The sequence below is a fragment of the Lacerta agilis genome, chromosome 14 (assembly GCF_009819535.1).
Source record: "Lacerta agilis isolate rLacAgi1 chromosome 14, rLacAgi1.pri, whole genome shotgun sequence".
NCBI classification, from domain to species: domain Eukaryota; kingdom Metazoa; phylum Chordata; class Lepidosauria; order Squamata; family Lacertidae; genus Lacerta; species Lacerta agilis.
In genome coordinates this window covers 39,302,684-39,323,817 of record NC_046325.1, presented here as the reverse complement: position 1 = coordinate 39,323,817, position 21,134 = coordinate 39,302,684, and the positions used below count along the sequence as shown (strand labels likewise).

The window sequence follows — 21,134 nt, the reverse complement described above, 5'->3', positions numbered from 1 at the left end:
TCCGAAAGGTCGAGAAGAGGGTTGGAAAGCTAAGGCCTATAAACACAAGGTGCTATCTGTCATATGATCAGGATCAAGTTACCTAAACTACGTCTGTTTGTGCAACAAATTGTGGTTGGAGCAATAAATGTGAGACTATCAGTGCCCCTGAAGCAACGGCACTGATTATAGCTCAGTAGGTTAGAGCATGGTGCTGATAATGCCATGGTTGCAGGTTCGATTCCCATATGGGACAGCTGCCTTTTCCTGCATTGCAGGGGGTTGGACTAGATGATCCTCAGGGTCCCTTCCAACTCTACAATTCTATGGTTCTATGATTAAGGAGATATCACAACTTGATACTGAAATTACCCGTTAACATTTTCCTTCTGGTGTTGTCATCTTACAGCTGATCATGCCCAACGGCAATACTTACAAGATCTACATTTTCCAACTATGCCATCTGCCTTCCCCAATGGCAAAAGAGGATGGTCAGAGGAGGAGATTATTTGTATATTCTCTACTATATTGCCCATGGGCTGAAAACCCTACAAGTAGTTTTCTATCTAAGTTGTTGTAGGCCTTGTCTGTGCTTTCAGGTTTTATAAAGATTTGCTTCCTGTTATTGAATCATGATGAAAATATGGTGCCAACAGAAAAATAATATTTTTACACAACTTGACATAAATTTCTCCAGGCTGTTGTTGTTCTTGCCTTTTTTTATTTAAGCTTGCTAGTAAACACCTTCTGCTTCTCCCATTTGTGTATCTCAATGACTGTACTTTGGAGTATTTGGTTGAAATTAATTTTCCTCCGTTTGCGATCTCATACCGGATTTGCCTACAATAATCTTGAACTGGCCTTGAGGATTTTAAAAACAAGAAATGAGCATCTGTTTAGAAGAAAAGTAATTGAAGGAACTGAGTAGGCTTAGGTTGGAGAAGAAATTAGGGGATAGGGTAAAATATTGGAATTAAAAATGCTATTTCATTTTACTATGGTTTTGACAATCGGACATGGACACTGAGACAATGGAAAACGTTATGAGAGACAAAATTTCGAGACCAAAAGGGAGGGAGGAATAAGATAAGGGAAACGGTTTTGGGAATATGATTAATGTGGAAAAATTTTGGTTAAGAGACTAAGAAAGTACAGAAGTACTATGAGGCGGAAGTAGAGAAATGTTAATAAAAAATGAGCGGAATATTTTTTTAATTACATTTAAAGATGTGAAGAAAACTGGAATTATGTGAAAATTTGGAAACCAGCAAGGGGGGGGAATGAGGAAGTCACCTTAGGAAGTAATGATGGGAATTTAATTAACTGACCCAGGAAGAGGGTCAGGACTAAGTTATGATTTAGAAAATATGAGGTTAAACGTGAAATGATTTTTTGCTACTTCTGTGACAGGGGTTTTTTGTATTTGCTGCTCCCCTCGGTGGGAGAGGGGGGAGTATGGAGAGTTTATTGATGTATTGATTTGTGGTTTTTTTTAATTGGAAAATCTTATAAATTCTTAATAAATAAAAAAAGAAATGAGCATAAGTTTAGAAGAAAAGTAATTGAAAGAACTGAGTAGGCTTAGGTTGGAGAAGAAATTAGGGGATGGGATGTGTGGGGAAGAGAGAAATTATAGAAATGCTGGCAACGGTCAATAATGCCAGTGTCCTAGGGTAGCCCAGTTGGCAGAGCACAAGACTCTTGATCTCAGGATTGTGGGTTTGAGTCCCACGTTGGGCTAAAGAATCCTGCATTGAAGGGAGCTGGAACAGATGAGCCTTGGGGTCCCAGCTCTACAATTCTATGAAACCGGGGAGGCGAGGCAATGTTCCATGTTCAGAATGAATCTCATAGCAGGTTTCCAAGCAGCGTTGTGGGTGACTCAAGAAGGGCTGAGCTTGGCTGTCACCATCGATGGCTGTTGGAACGAGTGACTTCTCTCCACAGAACAGATGGAAAGGGATCATGCACCCAGCCTCCACTTCCAGGTAATGCTCAGCCCTTCCTCCGGAAAGCCCTGGAAATGTTTCATAGCCACTTGACATCACTATGGCCAGTGAAGCCTCACCTCCATAGGCCAGCTCGGCTGTAATTATTTACCTGGGTAGCTTCTCGGGACCGGCATCCATTCTCAGCTTTGGGGTTGGAATGCATATCTACTGCGGCTTCTGCCCAGTTCTGGAATCACATGGTAACCTGAGGAAAAGCAAACAGGAAGAAAAGTCAAACACCACGTGAACATGTCCACCATCCTGACCTCTGTGATTATTAGTCTGGAATACCCACCACACAACAGTCATATGAGCAGAGTTGGAGACCAGAGACCAACTAGTACAGTCTTCCTCCAACCTGGTGCTCTCCAGATGCTGCAACTCCCATCAGTATCTGAGGGACCAAGCAGCCAGGGAGCTGGCCATGAGTGTGAAACACATGAGTGTGAAACACATGGCATGAGTGTGAAACACACACCTCAAAAGTCGTGAGACAAGTCCCCCGAGCCCAGTCCCCTTCTTGAATTAGGCCAGAAAACCTGGGTCCCTCCTGTTTCTTCTACAGGCTCAGGGGGCTCAGCTCCAGGAATCATAGAATTGTACAGATGGAGGGGACCCTGAGGGTCATCTAGTCCAACCCCGGGCGACCCAGGAATCTCAGCTAAAGCATCCATGACAGATGGCCGCCCAGCCTTTGCTTAAAAACCTCCAATGGAGGAGAGTCCACCACCTTCTTTGGGCCTTATGTCTGATCTAGAATCACAGACCCGGAAACAACCAAAAAGGCCATTCAGTTGAAGCCCTCGAGGGCCCACCCAGAACCTCCCCCTCCCCACTCAAAAGATCAGGCTACACAACCCAGAAGAGCCCGTAACACCAGATACGGAGAGCAGGTAAGCTGCAGAAAGGTGCTAACTGAGCAATACCGCTAGGCAGCTCAAGCAAGCGAGCCAAGCCGCATGCAACTCATTCCATCAGAACAGCGGCCAGTCTGGCCACAGGGACCAAATTCCTTCTCAGAGCCACACGAACACTCGGCAGGGTCCCAGGATGAGCAGCCCCTATCCGCTAAGACTTCACAAGAGACAGAGATGGAAGGAAGAGACAACCCCGAGCAGAGAAGAATGGCAAACCAAGTTGATGGACTAACTATGCCGAAACGGCAAAATTAACTGGGAAGCTCAGAAATCAAGAAGACAGGAACTTTAAAAAAAAGAAGGGGAAAGTTTATAATTTATCTACGAGACCACTGTAAGCAGGTTAAAACATTAGCAGGATTTTAACCACACTTGTAAAGTAATGGAAAGTATGGATAATTTAGAAGGATAAAATTTTGGATAAGCATTGATACGCAGTTGTAAATATTATCATAAAGACCCATGGAAGAGATGGGGGGAAGTCAGGAGATTCAGAGTAATCTTGATATTTGGATTTTGAATTGTTTTTTGTTGTATGTTTATACTTTTAAAAATAAAATCAATTTAAAAAAAATAGACTTCACAAGAGAATCTTGAGCAGAATGGTCCACAACCCTTGACCCGCAGAGGAACGTGGCAAAGTGCTCAGTATTATATTAGTAGTCTCCCTTCCGCTTCCTAGTAAGCCCCTTTACCAGCCAGGCCAGCCAGGATGCAAGCAACTGGGCATCACAGCTATTAACCTATCCCCAAACTGACACAGCAGATGCACAAACACCAACCTGCTCCGCGCGGACAGCCTGGGCAAGACCAACCGAGTCCAAGCAGAGAGAGGACAGTCGCGGACAAAAGCTGCCTAGCTGCCCGGTGGAGACGGGGTGGGAGGGGAGAGTGTAAGCCCCTTGCCTCCGCGCTAGGCTTGTCACAAGACCTGCTGAACTCTGAACGCTGCAATTTTAAAAGCTAAGCACAGCAACCACAAAAGCCACAGCTCTCTTAACCTCTGATCTACATATTTATCTGACAGTCCAGGGAGACAAAAACAAGCCCCCTGTAGTGGAAACTCATGGAAGATCTTTGTAATCACGAGGAGTCAGGTTGCATATCCTCCTCCCTTTTCCATCCTCAGTCTTGAAATTAGCAAAGTAAAGTTGCTGGTGAGGAAGATACAATTAGTTGAGAACACCTTCAGCTGCTTATGACCTTAGCCAAGCCAAACCTAGGTGCCTGACCAGTCGGGAATGGTACCTGATAGCCAGGTGGAATCAATCAAACCTATTATGTTAACTATATAAACGAAGGAATGGAGGGGACTGATTGGGCTTCGCCACAGACCAGGTACCGGGTGCTGTGGGTTTCCTGGCGTGAGGGCTCTCTCTCGCCGCTCCTTTGGGGCCCCGGGCGGCAGAAGGGGAGATTGTGCTTGGGTTTTTATCAGGTATGCTACATTTGTCTGCTGCTGATTGTATCTAGGAATAAAAGCATATTTGTTCTTCCATTTGTGTGTTCATTGGATCCAGAACACCCCCAACTCCTCCCGTCATTTGCACTGACTTGTATTTCCTCCCCTGGAAAATTGAGAGGTGGAGGCGTCCCCATGGTTAGACCTGTGCCCCCCCCCCAGGAGTCCCAGATCAACACCTCCGCCCCATCCACACTCTGGATTGCCATGTTGGGAGTCACACTCCCCCATGTCTAAATAACACTGCAAGTTTCTTAGTTGGCCAGGAGACCTGGATTTTTCCAGAGTTAGGGCCGTGGCCCAATAGCAGGACACATAAAATCATACCTCATGTTGCGTTAGGTTCATGTTGCATCTTTTCGGCTTGCGAACGCGGCAAACCCGCAAGTGTTTACTTTTGGGTTTTGCCACACGTGCGCAGAAGCATTCTGCATACTTTGCACATGCGCAGAAGCGTTCTGTGCACTTCGCACATGCGCAGAGTGCTCTATCACGCTCTGCGCTTGCGTAGAAGTGCTGCTCTAGTTGCAGACTTTTCGGGGTGTGAACAGCACGCCGGAACGTATCGTGTCCGCAACTAGAGGTACCACTGTATTTTCATGAGGAGGGAGCCCAGAATTTTGGGTAGTAGGGCTGTGAAATTCCCCCGCGTGAAACCTTGGAAATCCACTGCTAGTCAGACCAGGTGGTACTGGGGGAGGCAGGCCATTGTGGAAAGAAAGCAACTGCTTACAACCATTTTCATAGAGATTCTGGGACATGCATGGTGTGGCAGCTCCATAGCCTATTTTAAACACCGGGCCTTGACTCCAGTGCAGGAAATCATGGCACAAGTGTGTCTCAGCATGCACAAAACGTCTTCTCGCAGCTGATATATGCCACCTCCACTCGTCTGGAGCAGGCTGGACTACTTTCAAATCTTGGCCTGTGCGCAAGGCTATGCCGTGTTCTGAAATGCTTTTGCTTTGAAGGCAACCTAAAGTGCAAACAGTTCTGAACAGCTGGGGCTTAGGCTGCCTTCAAAGCAAAAGCATTTCAGATTGCAGTACAATCTTGCGCACGGGCCAAGATTTCAAAGTTGCACTGCTCCACATGTCTCCGGAACACTTTCCTTTGCTGCTTTCAGCGGCTTAGTTGGACAGTTATTTAGTTTTACAGCCCCTTTCTAGCCACGAGAACCCAGGGCCGCACAGACAGCGCAAGTCCGATAAAACACAACTAAAAACGTCCAAGTATAAACTCACAAAAACCCTGTTCTCAATTCCATGGTTCAGCCTTGGAACACACCAAGTGATGAGAAGTGTGTGCTTTCTCCTCACTACATAACTATCAGGCTCCATGCAGTTTTAGAAACTCACGATATATCAGCTAGGAGCCAAATGGCTCCTTAAACCAGGGTTACAGTTGCCAAAACGGAATGTCTAGTCGCCATTTTGGGGCCAGACAGCACAAAAGCCATATTTTTCCCAATACTGTACTACTTTTTGGTTCCTGAAATTCATTCTGATTGTGCAGACAAAATATAACGGATGGAATTCTGCAGGATGTGTTGCTAGTGGGCGAAAACAGTCAAGATCCAAGGATCCCCAGGTATGCACCTCCAGATGGTGGAGACGTCATGAGCCATTCTGAAGCCCGGGCATCTTTAATTGGTTGCAACCGGCCGATAGGCAAGCGCAAAATGTTCCTGGCGAATTTTGAACACTGGCTGTGTGTGAATTTGGCTTTCAGAATGGGGTCTGGAGCCCACTTTCTGGCTCCAAGTCTGGAGCCGTGTGGGGCACTCTTGCATACCAAGATTACACATGCAGATATATACATACAAGGGGCTTGTTGACAGGATCCCACCACGGCCACCGCTTGCCGTCGGCACACAGAGCCTTTGCTGCTGCTCCTAACAAACGGGGAGTTGATGACCGTTGCCTCGCTACTACCCATAACAGAAAAGCTGGGTGACTGCTGACTAGAAATGTTTCTCCTCCTGCAAAACACCGGGCCGAACGCCAGAGCGTGTGACGTCTCAGAGGCACCGTTCCCAAAAGTCTCTTCACAAACAAACACTGGAAGAAAAGACGGGGTTGGTGTGGCGAAGGGGGAGGCAGTGTGGAATCTTGCCGAAGGAAGGCATTTCACAGCTGTGAAACATAAAGCAACAGGGACGCTCAAAAAGATTTAGTTCTCTCAGCTGCTCTTAGGAAATAAGCATCGAAACACAGCGCACTGAGAGCACAGGGGCTTGACTGGCCTGGTTCAAATCTTGCTCGTGTACATTAGAGAAGCTGGAATAAAATCAAGGGCATGCAATTATTTGAAACACCCTGGTCTCAAGAACAGAATCCTCAATGCACAAACCCACTTCTTTCAAGCAGCTTAAAAAACGAACAAACTCTAAAACAACTGATAGATAGATAGATATACAGCATACTCTAAAAAAGCACCTATAGAGTGTGCTATGTAGGCACAATTATGACACGGAGACATAGTTGTGCAAGGGTATATTTTGGCATTCCACCCACTCACCGTGATATTATCCATGAGGGAGCCACATCTATGTTAAAGCAGGTTGCTAAATCCAGAAGCCACTGGTACTCTCCAGAAATCTGAAACTGCACATCCCAGAGTCGGTCAGATCGCTCCTTTCTTTTAAGACAAAAGGCAGTTGACAGACTCCAAGTCATCGTCATGAGACACAGGTTATAAGCAACAATAGACAAGTCACACAGTGACTAAGTCGGAACAGTGGAAACTTAAAAGCTATTCATCTCTGGGACGTAAACACTTTGTTCCGTGCAATGTGAATGATGAGACTTTTCCTTCCCACCTGACCGATGCTGTGTTCCCACATTTGGGGTCTTTATCTGGGATGCTGACAAATGAAACGCCTGTAAGCTTGGACTGTCTATGGTGATTGTTTCTGAAGAAGCTGAGAAAGCTTTACAAAGTCACCTGCTGGGTGAGCACTACGTGGTCCTCCCCTTCGCGCCCGCAGCTCGATCCCGTCTTTTGGACTTATTGACAAAGTCCAAAGAGCAGGAGAGCACGCAAGAGCGCTGCTGGGTGCCACGTCTCTCAAGGTACCCCCCTTGAGGTTCCGGGGTCCGCAGAGCCTTTGCGAGACCCCTAAAAACACCCGCGTTGCTCGTAATTCCCTGGAGGGCTATTCTACGCTTCTTTCCAACGGCCGCGACAAACCAGAAGTCTGTGCAGCTCCTGCCCATCCTATGCAAAGAGAAAGAGGCAGGCAGGCAGGGAGTCCCACCCATTAGCTCTCTGGAAATCTGAAGACCTTGTTCAAAATAAACAAAAAGTCTAAAGACCCCCTCTGTAGAAATATCATGTCTCAACAGGTGGGAACGCCTTGCAGACAGCAGCAGCGCCTGGAGACAACCAGCCAGGTCATGCATGCATAGCAGTGGCCAGAGGAGGAATGACCACTGAGAGGAGCACAGAAAGAAGAAACGCCATGGTGCACCTGCAACAGCAAAACTGGACGCCTTCATCTGCCCCGGCTGCAATGAAACATGTCTCTCCTTTATCGGTGTCGACAGCTACAGCAGGCGCTATAACCTTCCAGTGGTTTGACTTCGCCCTCTCCCAAGGCACACTCTCCCATTGTCTCCCGAGACAGATGGATGCCAACCAGCATGTGGATTCCACAGGGTTTAGAACAGGATTCAAAGGAAGCAAGTTTTGAGTGTCTGAGATCCCAAATTCAATCCCCAGTATTTGCAACAGACCTCTGAATGAGATCATGGAACGCTGCTGCCAGTCTAATAAGAATGATAATATAGCATAAATAGGTAGCTGAGGGCATGAAGAATAGGACACCCAACTTGAAAGGCTGAGCCTTTGGGCCCAGAAAATTAAAGACATTTCAGGAAAACTTCCTGATGACAAAGAGCAGTTCAGAGCTCAAACAGGTTAAACAGAGGAATCTCCTCTCTCAGGTTTTTTAAACACAGTGGTACCTTGGTTCTTGAACTTCGTCCGTTCCAGGAGTCCTTTTGAGTCCCGAAACTGTTCTAAAACCAAGGCGCAGCTTCCGATTGGCTGCAGGAGCTTCCTGCACTCAAGCGGAAGCCGCGTCGGACGTTTGGCTTCCGAATAACGTTCGCAAACCAGAACATGCACTTCTGGGTTTGCGGCATTCGGGAGCCGATTTGTTCAACAACTAAGCCTTTTGGTAAAAGGTTGAGCAAGCACATTCAGAGATACTTCTCAGATTCACAGTAAGGCTAACTAAACCAACGAATCACAATTCCTCATATTAAGTGCCCCGTCCCCAGGCCAAAGCCCAGGCACCATGGCCTTTAGGAAGGATTTCCGCCACGCCTGCTCCTTTCAGTCCTCCGCAGCACCCTCACCCCGTCAAAATTTGACTGCCGACAACTCAACTCATTTTATTTCGGCTTTAAGCCCATAAACATAACAACCAAAAACAGAAACAGAACATCACAGACTGGTTTACAATTACTAACAATAAAATAACTTAAAAAATACTCAGCTGAGTAGAATATGATAAAAGTTTAATTAAAATTTCAAACTGTATATAGCAAACCATTGCGTTTCTTATGTGTCAGGACTGAGGTCAGAAATTTTGCCATACGTAAAGTTACAATCGGGTCTGTATATTGCAACAGAAGAGCAAGGTAAGTCTCTTCCAAATACCCCGGTAATTTTTGAATTAATGGAACTAGTAAAGTCTTTCGGGCATCAGAATACAAGGGGCAGACAAACAATATATGGTGCAAGGATTCAATCGAGCGGTTATCACAGGCACATAAGACTGAAACTTGGCCCCCAGAAAATCTGTGAAAAAGAATGTTTGAAGGGAAGATGAATGCATTAAACCGTGCATTAAAAAAAGCAAAACGGTGACTAGCAATAGAAAGAGTTGATAGATAGGCAGGTGTTTGAAGTGGGGGTACAATGCCCAGAGATCTCGGTGAGCATGTCCCCCCGCCCAGCATAATATTGCGCTGCAGCTCAATATCATCCTATCTTTGGGAGATGGTCTTTTTTTGCTATACTTAGATCTTGATTCAGAATCTGTAAGGGCGAAATTCCAATAAGCAAAAGTTTGGCGTGAATCTTACTAGCCCAAGGGCTCATGAACTCATCGCGCCATAAGCATTGGGCCAGATAATATTCAGGTAGTCTGTGCCAGAGTGTCAACCAATAGATAAAAACACGCTTCCACAGGAGCGACTCCAAGGAAGGCATCCTCAATTCCACGCATATGGCCGCATTGCTCACACAGGTGGGGACTTTCAGGAGACGACGAAGGAATTGGCTTTGTAGGGATTCAAGAGAGGGGAGATTTGCCAGAGCAGCCCATAGTGGTGCTGCATAACTTAGCGTGTTTACTATGCTCGACTTACAGACCTGAAGGCGCATGCAGGGCACCATCTGTGAAGTAGAACTGAAATAATACATACACCAGGGATTTAGCCTTATTGAGAAGGTACTGAATCTGCGCTGTCCACCTCATGTTTTGTTGGAACAGTATGCCTAAATATTGGAACTGAGTGACTTGTTCTACAGCTACACCATCTAGCTTCCAAGTGTATTGTTTGGGGCTTCTGGGGAAAAAAGCATTATTTTTGTTTTGGCATGATTAATAACTAGCTGATTGGATCGGCAGTATGAAGCAAAAATCTTCAGTGCTCTATTTAAACCAACTCGAGAGTAGGATAAAATCACTGCATCGTCAGCATATAATAGTAGTGGACATCTATAATCTGCAAGGCGAGGGGTGTGGATATTGGCAGATGACTCGGCTAGAGGTTTTCTCATATCACTTATATATAAGTTAAAGAGATGTTGTTGTTGTTCAGTCGTTCAGTCGTGTTCGACTCTTCGTGACCCCATGGACCAGAGCACGCCAGGCACGCCTATCCTTCACTGCCTCTCGCAGTTTGGCCAAACTCATGTTAGTAGCTTCGAGAACACTGTCCAACCATCTCATCCTCTGTCGTCCCCTTCTCCTTGTGCCCTCCATCTTTCCCAACATCAGGGTCTTTTCTAGGGAGTCTTCTCTTCTCATGAGGTGGCCAAAGTACTGGAGCCTCAACTTCAGGATCTGTCCTTCTAGTGAGCATTCAGGGCTGATTTCTTTGAGAATGGATAGGTTTGATCTTCTTGCAGTCCATGGGACTCTCAAGAGTCTCCTCCAGCACCATAATTCAAAAGCATCAATTCTTCGGCGATCAGCCTTCTTGATGGTCCAGCTCTCACTTCCGTACATTACTACTGGGAAGACCATAGGTTAAAGAGATAGGGGGCCAATATACAACCTTGCCGAACGCCTTTGTTTATGGGCACTCTATTCATGAGTTCACCTAGGGGGATCAATCTCACTCTGGCAGCTGATCCTGACTGCTGACACTAAAAAGGTATCGAACGTACCTGCTACCTCTGAGGTTGCTCTTTGTTGCCACGGCCCATGGCAGGAGCAGCAACACACAGCAGGTTAGGAAGGAACTTCCACCTGTTTCTTACTGGCCAGCGTGACAAATACTTCAGTGGCCTGTGAGTGAGGAACATCTCATTCCCCATCACCTGCCCGGGGAGGCCATTATGAAATGAGTGAGATTCCATCTGCATGAGCCATTGGCCCTAAAGGGAATATTTCAAAATCCAACGTGCAGCCAGCACAGGATACACAGAGGGCTCATCCATGTCAGCGACGCAGTTTCTACACCCTGCTGTTGCAAGCCTGCAGGAACTGCCGTCTTTACTGCTGCGGATAACAATGGTCAACGCATTTTGGGAAGCAGGGTCCTCCTCCAAGCTAGCTTTGCACTGCTGGCATGAAATAATAATAATAAATTATTATTATTATTATTAATTTATACCCCACCCATCTGGCTGGGTTTCCCCAGCCACTCTGGGCAGCTTCCAACAGAATGTTAAAATACAATAATCTATTAAACATTAAAAGCTTCCCTAAACAGGGCTGCCTTCAGATGTCTTCTAAAAGTCTGGTAGTTGTTTTTCTCTTTGACATCTGGTGGGAGGGCGTTCCACAGGGCGGGTGCCACTACCGAGATAGCCCTCTGCCTGGTACCCTGTAACTTGGCTTCTCGCAGCGAGGGAACCACCAGAAGGACCTCGGCGTTGGACCTCAGTGTCCGGGCAGAGTGATGGGGGTGGAGACGCTCCTTCAGGTATACTGGACCAAGGCCGTTTAGGGCTTTAAAGGTCAGCGCCAACACTTTGAATTGTGCTCGGAAATGTACTGAGAGCCAATGTAGGTCTTTCAAGACCGGTGTTATACCCTCCACAAGCATTCAGGTCCTTTGCTTGCGGCAATGCTCACCCTGTTGGCATTCCCCATGACAGAAAGCGCAGAGGAGCGAGCTGTTCCCCGGCCACCTCCAAGCTTTCATGAGCCCAAGGTAGGTAGGCTGCCTTAACTATGGGGCATGGCAGCGGAGAGGGAAGGGAGAATCATTTTTAGCACTTTCCTCGATTGCTATACCCCATTTGGCACGAGAAATGATCCAAAATGATTTTGCAAGGATGTTTTGGGACAAGGCTTTGGCTTTTAGATACAAGGAAAAAGATGACATTCTGGACAATGGTTTTGGAAAGGGTTGGGGGGAAACTTGGTGGGTGATTCCGAGGGGGGGAGAAAAAATGGTAAGAAGAGGAGTAGGGTGAAAAACTTTAGATGTGTAATCAGGAAGGCTTATCACGGTACCCCGAAGTCAGAGTGTTAAAAATTGATTTGGAATAGAGAAGAGATACTTGGACTGTTTTTAAAGAAGGATAGTTTAATATTTTATAAGGTATGAATTAGAAATATCAGCAGCAGTTTTAGTGAAATAAGAGATAGATAAGATTATAAGAAGTTAAGATTTGTATTAAGAAGTTGTATTTTGATATTTTGATGTTAAATGGCATAAGTTTTAGAGATGAAGATTATGAATTTAGGTGAATGAATTGTTAAAATAGATAGAAAGTTACTAATGTAAATTAGAATTGAAAGCAGAGGAGAGAACGGGGGAAGTCCCCCTAATTAGATTGGAAATAAGATTATATTTAAATTTATGGAGTGTTGGTGTTCCGGTGTAGGTATGTATTTTCTTTTATTTCTGTTTTTTCTTTGTTGTATTTGTTGTTTTTTCTTTTGTTGTATTTGTATTTGTTTTGATGTGGAAAACCAATAAATTTTTGTTTTAAAAAAATGATCCAAAATGATATATAACGAAATGAAAAAAATGTTTAAAATAACTTTTGTTTAAAAACCAGAAGCTTTTTTATTAGGAATTACAGGTACCGACACCCCAAAGGAGCAGAAGACTCTTGATGTACGGAACAACAGCCCCCCGGATGCTCCTAACCCAGAGATGGAAAGAAGATGAGGTCCCTACCAGAGAGGAATGGCAAACCAAGATGATGGACTATGCCGAAATGGCAAAACTGACTGGAAAACTCAGGAACCAAGAAGACAAAAACTTTACTAAAGAATGGGGGAAATTTGTAAGTTATCTAGGAGACCACTGTAAGCAGATGGAAACATGGGCAGGATTTTGATTTCACTTGTAGCTTAACAACTACCACGGACAATATGGATTGACATAAAAGTTGAGAGTTTGGAAGAAGATGCGGTTTTAAATGTTTAAAATGGGACTCCGTGGAGGGGGTGGGGTGGGGAAGTCCTGAGATTCAAAGAAATCTCTGTACAGTATATGGATATGTATTTGGATTTTTATTGGTTAAAAAAAAAAAAGATTTCAGAGAGAGAGAGAGAAATAATCCAAAACATTTTTAGTGGCATGGAACATGTATTGAGAATGGGAGCAAAAGAGAGTTATGGGGAGGCACTGATTTGACCCTCGTGGTCCCTTCCAACTCTACAGTTCTATGAGTCTATGTGGCGTAAACATCATTTCCCCTCAGTCCAAATGGCTTTCTCCAGAGAAAAGAAGAAGGCATCAAGCCCCGTGGCCAAGGGACCAGGCAGAAGCAGAGGCTGCATGGGCGAGGCCAGCCAGTCCTCCTTTCATTCATTCACAAACTCCCAAGTACTCCACACTGTTCTTAGCGCCCTTATGAACATGAATGAAATCAGAACTACAACCATCAGCAACGGGGGTAAATCAGCAGGAGCCCTTTCCCCCGTAAATAGTGAAATAAAGGCAAATGCTGCACACATCAGGTATAGGGAACCTGCGGTCCTTCAGGCGCGCTCAGTTTCAAACACCCCTCAGCCCCAATCCACATGACCTGTGGTCAGAGATGATGGGAACTTGAGGGACGCAGGTTTCTCATCCCTAGCAAATACACTTGATGGCTATTGAGAGAAGCTGCAAAGTAATCTGCAGTTTCCTAGTCTGTCCTTGCAGGGGGAAAGACAACACTTGGGAGGAAAGAATTGAAAGAATTGGGGAGCTAAGTAATTTTCATTAGGATTGTGGAATTGGGGAGAGGGTCAATTGCCCTTTCCGTGGTCCCAGTCTTGATTGGGCCACCTGCAGCTGTTTTTTTTATTATTATTAAGAAACATCAAAATAAGTTTGACATTTCATGTAATGTCCAGTTTGGCCATGAACAGAACAGAGAAACATCCCTTTTCAGGGGGCAGGAACCCATTTGCAATTAGGTAATTAAACAGCTCTGTTCATCTGACCTATCAAAAGTAAATTCACTCTTTACAGGTTACAAAGGTTTAAGTCAGTGATGGCCAAACTTGGCCCTCCAGCTGTTTTGGGACTACAATTCCCATCATCCCTGACCACTGGTCCTGTTAGCTAGGGATGATGGGAGTTGTAGTCCGAAAACAGCTGGAGGGCCAAGTTTGGCCATGACTGGTTTAGGTGATAAATGCCCATATTGTCCAAATGCCCAAATTATCAGGTGAACCCTCCAACAAGAGCAACAAGCAGTATTTTTGCACAGCGAGGAAATCAAGTATCTTGGCCAAGACAACTTTTGTGCTTTTGGCGGTGGATTTCCCAACCTCTGAGATTGTAAAAGCTCGTACTGTCACATTTTGCAAGTTCCCAGCTCAGACTGTGGTTTCCTTGCATAACTGAGTGGGAAGGTTCACATGAGTGAAAGAAAGGCATTCAGCCCTGACACAAATTATGATCAAAGTTCATCGTTATCTGTGCTTAAATGCCCATGAACAAGCAAACAAAAACCAGACACAAAATATACTCAGATTCCAAAAATTAAAACAGCACACAAGACGGTGGTAAGCAGAGGCCGAAGTTAGCAATAAATTTATCTGTAAAAGGTTCTTGAGCAGAGACTTTCACACAACCATTCACCTATGTGGGGGAAACACAGCCCTGTCATTTACCTGGCCCCATTCTGGATTCCGTATCTTGATCATACTAAAGAATAACACCTTTATCTGCAAGATGCCTATCGCGACAGGCAGGGTGAGAGTGGGTGCTGTGTTTGTCTGTGTGTTTCGCATCACGTATGGCAAGGTGCAGAATCAGTAGCTTTCCGGACATTGTTGGAGTCCAGTTCCCATCCAGCAGGACAATTATTGGTCTAGGATGGTGGAAGATAGTCTAACAACATCTGAAGCACCCTAGTTTTGGTAGCTCTACCCCATGGGATCCTTTTGGGGAGGGGCGGGATCATCAGGTACTGGATGTGGAAAGCAGTTATTTCCCCTTCTTTATTTCCAGCAGTGTTACTTTTCTGCCTTGATGGCAGTGATATGCTTAAAAAAGTGCATGTGATCTTTGCACCAAATGTTTTGCAACTATAGGCTTCAAGAAGAGTATGTGAAAGAGCTTTTAAAAAGGTAAAGGGACCCCTGAACATTAGGTCCAGTCGTGTCCGACTCTGGGGTTGCGGCGCTCATTTCGCATTACTGGCCAAGGGAGCCGGCGTACAGCTTCCAGGTCATGTGGCCAGCATGACTAAGCCGCTTCTGGCGAAACCAGAGCAGCACACGGAAACGCCGTTTACCTTCCCGCTGGAGCGGTACCTATTTATCTACTTGCACTTTGACATGCTTTCAAACTGCTAGGTTGGCAGGAGCAGGGACCAAACAACAGGAGCTCACCCCGTCACGGGGATTCGAACCGCCGACCTTCTGATCTGCAAGCCCTAGGCTCTGTGGTTTAACCCACAGCGCCACCCGCGTCCCATGAAAGGTGCTCATAAAATCTTGCGTGATGGTTTTATTGCATTGTCTTGTGAAATAATGAGCACACACTTTATAAACACACTTTATAAACTCAAAAGCACACATTCACACTGCACAGCTATAATGTTTGCAGAGCAATCCTATAGGGAAATGTATAAGACAGCTGTCTTAGTCAATAAACTGAGCAAACCATTTACAGTGTGTTGCACAACTAATATGATGCTTCCAATGATTCAGATGGAATATTCTGAATACTATTTTAAATACAAGTACTTATGCAAATTGTCAAACAAGAGAGAAAAAGAGCAAGCGGGCTGTCTGCAGGTGTCTGGTGATGTGAAAAGGAATGGCTGTAATCCTTCACAAATGAGTAAATCCCATTTAGATCACTATCCTTGGTTAACCTAAATATAGGTGAGCTTGCAGGCAATCTTAATTAAAAACTTCTTTATAGCTGCTATTCTATTTTGTGTTTATAGTTACTGGATTCTGCTGTTTTATATTCTCCTGTATTTATGAGTGTCTGCTGACCGCATTGGGGCTGATTTTGTTACCTGTAAATTGCTATTAATCTGTTTTTGTCAGCTGGCTTGTGAGGAAAGCTGTCCTAAAAGGAAGAGTATAGATTTACTATGAATGCTTTATAGAAACAGATAGCTCTGTGTGCAGAAACACAAAGACATTCTTACCCCTCAATTCAGCAGAAATGAGGAAATGCCTCTGCTGGATGAAGTGTGTTGTAGCTTGTTACAGCAAGTGTGCTTTTTCCTGTATAACTATTTTCCACATGCTAATTTATGCAGATATAATCTTAAATATAGACCTTAAACATATAGAGTTACGTGACCGACCCGATTTCTTATTCAGATTGACAGCCCTAACATAACACACCTGCACAAATGCATACAGACAGCTGGATGTTGGTGATGCAAGCACAAATGACATTGTAAGCACACTCAAAGAGTACAGTGCTATGTGGCGCTGTCTGCGGGCAAGCATCACACCCTCCTGTAGGATCCCTTTCATTGGTGGCCCAACCACAGTTTCACATGCTTGGGGGCAGACATTACCTTACAGCAAGTGTCCCCCATGAGCAGGGTTTTACCAGTGTTGATGCAATGATTCTTCAACATCAGCTTCGTAGGACTGGTCATGTTGTGCGGACGCCTGATTATCGTCTTCCAAAGCAACTACTCTATTCCGAACTTAAAAATGGAAAGTGTAATGCTGGTGGTCAACAAAAGAGGTTTAAAGAGTCTCTCAAGGCAAATCTAAAAAAAAAAATATGTAGTAAATACACCAACCATTGGGAAACACTGGCCTGCGAGTGCTCCAATTGGAGAACAGCCTTTACCAAAGGTGAAATGGACTTTGAAGATGCTTCAACTCAGGACGAAAGGGAGAAACAAGCTAAGAAGAAGGCACACTTGGCAAACCCTCACCATGATCGACTCCTGCCCGGAAACCTATGTCCCCACTGTGGAAGGACATGGATCCAGAATTGGCCTCCACAGACACTTACGGACTCACTGTTAAAACCATGTTCATGGAAGACAATTTCCCCCGGCTACAAGGGATCGCCAAAGAAGACTCTTTCCGTTATAGCAACTACGGAGAAAGCAAAGGGGTGAACTCTGGGGTACCACTGTGGTGGAAGCTGGTGCCCTCCCATACATGACTACTCAGAATTAGGTGCCATTGAATTCAATGGGTCTTAATTCAAGACTAGATTACTGCAAGGTGTTATACATAGGGCTGCCTCTGAAGACGGCTCGGAAACTTCAGCCGGTGCAGAATTTGGCAGCCATGTTGCTCACCAGGGCAAGACGGTTTGAGCATATTACACGGATTCTGGCCCAACTGTACTGGCTGCCAGTTAGTTTCAATGCAAAGTGCTGGTTTTGACCTATAAAGTCTTAAGCGGCTCAGGACTGCAATACCCCAAGGACTGCCTCTCTCCATATGAACCCTGAGATCATCTTCCAAGGCCTTTCTTTGTGTGTCTCCTCCTGAAGAGGTCTGGAGGGTCACAACACAAGAATGGGCCTTTTGTACATTGTATCACTGCTTGCGGGATACTCCCCACAGGGAGGATAACCCGGCACTTTTGCTACGTATCTTTAGGTGCCTGGCAAAAATGTTCCTCTTCTCCCAGGCCTTGGGATGATTAAACCAGTGTTTTTCAACCTTTTTTGGGCAAAGGCACACTTGTTTCATGAAAAAAATCATGAGGCACACCACCATTAGAAAATGTTTAAAAAATTAACTCTGTGCCTATATTGACTATATATAAAGTAATTTTTCAATTTTTCCCACGGCACACCAGGCAACATCTCGCGGCACACTAGTGTGCCGCGGAACAGTGGTTGAAAAACACTGGATTAAACAACCCATGGCCTTTTAAATGTGTCTAGTGTGTGCGTTACTGCCTCTCTGTTATGCGTTTCTGTGTTTTTATACTACAAACTGTGCTGTGATCATCAGGTGAAAGGTAGAATATAAATTTAATAATTAATAACAACAACAACAATAACAACAATAATGTTTCAGTGTATCTAAAGAAGTGTGCATGCACACGAAAGCTCATACCAAGAACAAACTTAACTGGACTCTAAGGTGCAACTGGAAGGAATTATTTTATTTTATTTTTATTTATTTATTGACTATGGCAGACCAACACGGCTACCTACCTGTAACAACAACAATAATGTGTGTATAGGACTGCGGTCTAAAGCTGCTCCTTGCTGCTGGTGAACTTAGCAATAAATAGCCTAAATTATCTGTTCTTTTGCATTCTTAGCCGCACTCGAGTTATGGCGGTGCAGGTGAATCCCCTCCCGATTGTGCCAAGCTGAGTGCGTGCAAAATAACAACAACAACAACAACTATACTTATACAAGTTACAGGTAGGTAGCCGTGTTGGTCTGCCATAGTCAAAACAAAATGAAATAAAAATTCCTTCCAGTAGCACCTTAGAGACCAAGTTTGTTCTTGGTATGAGCTTTCGTGTGCATGTATCTGAAGAAGTGTGCATGCACACGAAAGCTCATACCAAGAACAAGCTTAGTTGGTCTCTAAGGTGCTGCTGGAAGGAATTTTTTATATTTTTTATTTTGTTTTATACTTGTACAAGTACCTCCTAAGAATATCCATAAAAAGCAACTGTAGCAAAAGGAATTGTTTTGAAAATAAGAACTATTTTGGAAAGAAAATAAGAACGGTTTCCTCCTGGTTCAGGGCACCCTGTTAATGAAGTCCACTCCTGTGCTTAGCACCCCTGCCCTGGGTTCTGTTATTGGTCACGAGAGAGGGTGACAGTGTGATGGCTGTTGGTCACGCTACAGGGTGACAGGAAAAGCAACTGTAGCAAAAGGAATTGTTTAGAAAATAAGAACTGAAGTCCACCCCTGTGCTTAGCAACCCTGCGCTGGGTTCTGTTATTGGTCACGAGAGAGGGTGACAGTGTGATGGCTGTTGGTCACGCTACAGGGTGACAGGAAAAGCAACTGTAGCAAAAGGAATTGTTTAGAAAATAAGAACTGAAGTCCACCCCTGTGCTTAGCACCCCTGCCCTGGGTTCTGTTATTGGTCACGAGAGAGGGTGACAGTGTGATGGCTGTTGGTCACGCTACAGGGTGACAGGAAAAGCAACTGTAGCAAAAGGAATTGTTTAGAAAATAAGAACTGAAGTCCACCCCTGTGCTTAGCAACCCTGCGCTGGGTTCTGTTATTGGTCACGAGAGAGGGTGACAGCGTGGCTGCTGTTGGTCACACTAAAGGGTGACAGGGAAAGAGAGAGACCTCTATCTCAAGAGATCCACCCCTTCACCTGACACCGAGCTTTTATTCCTCTTCGTCCCACCCGTCCACGCACCTTAACCCTTCATTTTCTACACCCCGAAGTGTCATCAACCCCCCCCCCACTTTCTTCCCCCTGAATATGCTCCCCCGACTCCTCCTCTCTCTGCACGGCCTCCACCTCCACCAGAAGCGGCGCTTGAAGAGAATGGCGGACAAGAAGGCGGGGAGGGGGGGAGAGAAAGAAAGAAAGAGAGAAAGAAAGAGAGTAATTCTCACCAGCTCAGCAGCGCGACGCGGATGGCGGAGCTGGACTGAGGGAACCCGGAAGTCAGCTCCGAACAAGCAAGAGGCGCCCGTGCGGGAGCGCCGCGACTCCTGACGTCACACCACCGCCCGAGGAGCCGCAGAGATAAGTAGGGGGAGAAAAGGGTAGAGCGGCCCATGAGGTCACAAATTGCCAGCTGCAAAGCCTTCTTTGTCCCCGCCCCGTCCAGCCTCTCCCTTACCGGGAGTGGCTGCGATTAAGCAGCAGGCAGCGTATTGTATTCCCCCATTCAGGCTACGCGGGGGAAATATTTTATTTTATTTTATTTATTATTAAAAAATAATAGCGGGAAAATGTGGTTAAGTAGCAGCGTATTCCCCATTCAGGCTATGCGGGGGAAATCATTCATTCATTCATTCATTCATTGATATCCCCAGTGTGATTATCTCAATTGCTTGCACGCCCCCCCCGCCCCCACTTTGGGGACAGCTGCGTCTGCAGCTGGGCTACATTGCAACGAAGGGCCACAACTCAGCGGCAGAGCATGTGCTCTGCATCTGCAGGCGGAAAGCCCTGGGTTCAATCCCCGCAGGGCCAGCCCGCTCAAGAAATGCATTGTCCACTGTTGCTGCTGCATGCTCCTTGGAGGCTGGATCTGCCACACCTCTACAGTGGCCTCAGCGAGTAGAAGGTGCTGCTCTCAAACCTTGGGAGAAAATTGCGGGGGGGGGGACCACCAAAGGTGAGATCTGTTCCGGAAGCTCTGCAAACTCAGCATCTTAGTAATCAAGATAAGTGTACAGTTAATGGGTGGTTGTTACAAGAACGAGCTCACTTGCTTTGTTATGTGCTAATTGGTTTGCTTTGATGCTGTGCTTATCTGTGGGCCCCAGGATGTTGGGCTCGTGGCCCAGAGAGGGGAGCTTTCTTTCCCCCTTTTGGATAGTTGTCACTTATGCCCCCATGGGACAAGTGGATGGATGGGAAGTTCTGGCCAAATTGAAATACACCGTCTTCTGTACAGTATAAGTAACGCTTAACATATTGGCACTTTGCAGACAAGTCGGGACAACCTCTCCCTATTGCGGTGCCTGCCCTGCGTCTGTTAAGTAAGGGCAGCGAGGCTCTGCATGCTGTGTTATAATAAGTTTACACCTTTCTTTAATAAAACATCAGAATTGGTTCTTCCAGAGTTTCCGACACCCTTCTTTGAAATCCCTGCATCAGACCACTCGATCAGGCCCTCCTTTGGGCCTGTAAGTTCAGAACAATGCCCTTTGGGGTGTCCTGTCTGGCCTGATTCGGAGCAATGCCCCCTTTCCCTTTACAACATTCTTTGGTTCCCCAGTTCAACTGTCGGGATTTGATTTGTTCCTGATGCAGATCTTTTGTTCCTCCTTTTGTTCCCGATGCGAGACCTTCACTTAACCCTTCTTCCCTGGTTGGGATGTGTGTACCGCTTTGTGGTTTGTCTCAGGTGCCAAAATGTCCTGCACTGGTCCTGTATCCCTGGTACCTCAAGGTAGAGCCAGGATGGCCATGAAAACCTGGTGAGCAGCTACCAGTTGGCAGGTAAATATTGTTGACTCTTGAGAAAGAT

General features: G+C 45.6%; 1 protein-coding gene across 2 annotated transcripts in view; it reads right to left on the bottom strand.

Annotated features, from left to right (window-relative positions):
• Positions 1 to 19,636, bottom strand: part of PLEKHM1 (pleckstrin homology and RUN domain containing M1) — a 38,178-nt gene extending 18,542 nt beyond the window's left edge. The window contains exons 1-2 of one of the 2 annotated variants that reach the window (XM_033169632.1): positions 19,546 to 19,636; positions 2,080 to 2,175 (exon numbers count right to left, since the gene is read on the bottom strand). In XM_033169632.1, coding sequence (XP_033025523.1) covers positions 2,080 to 2,133 — 54 coding nt within the window. In that variant the 5' untranslated portion in view covers positions 2,134 to 2,175; positions 19,546 to 19,636. Of the gene's footprint in view, positions 1 to 2,079; positions 2,176 to 6,869; positions 6,992 to 19,545 lie in introns of those variants that run through there. The other variant, XM_033169631.1, reaches the window with a different exon arrangement.
• Positions 19,637 to 21,134: the final 1,498 nt, after the last annotated feature.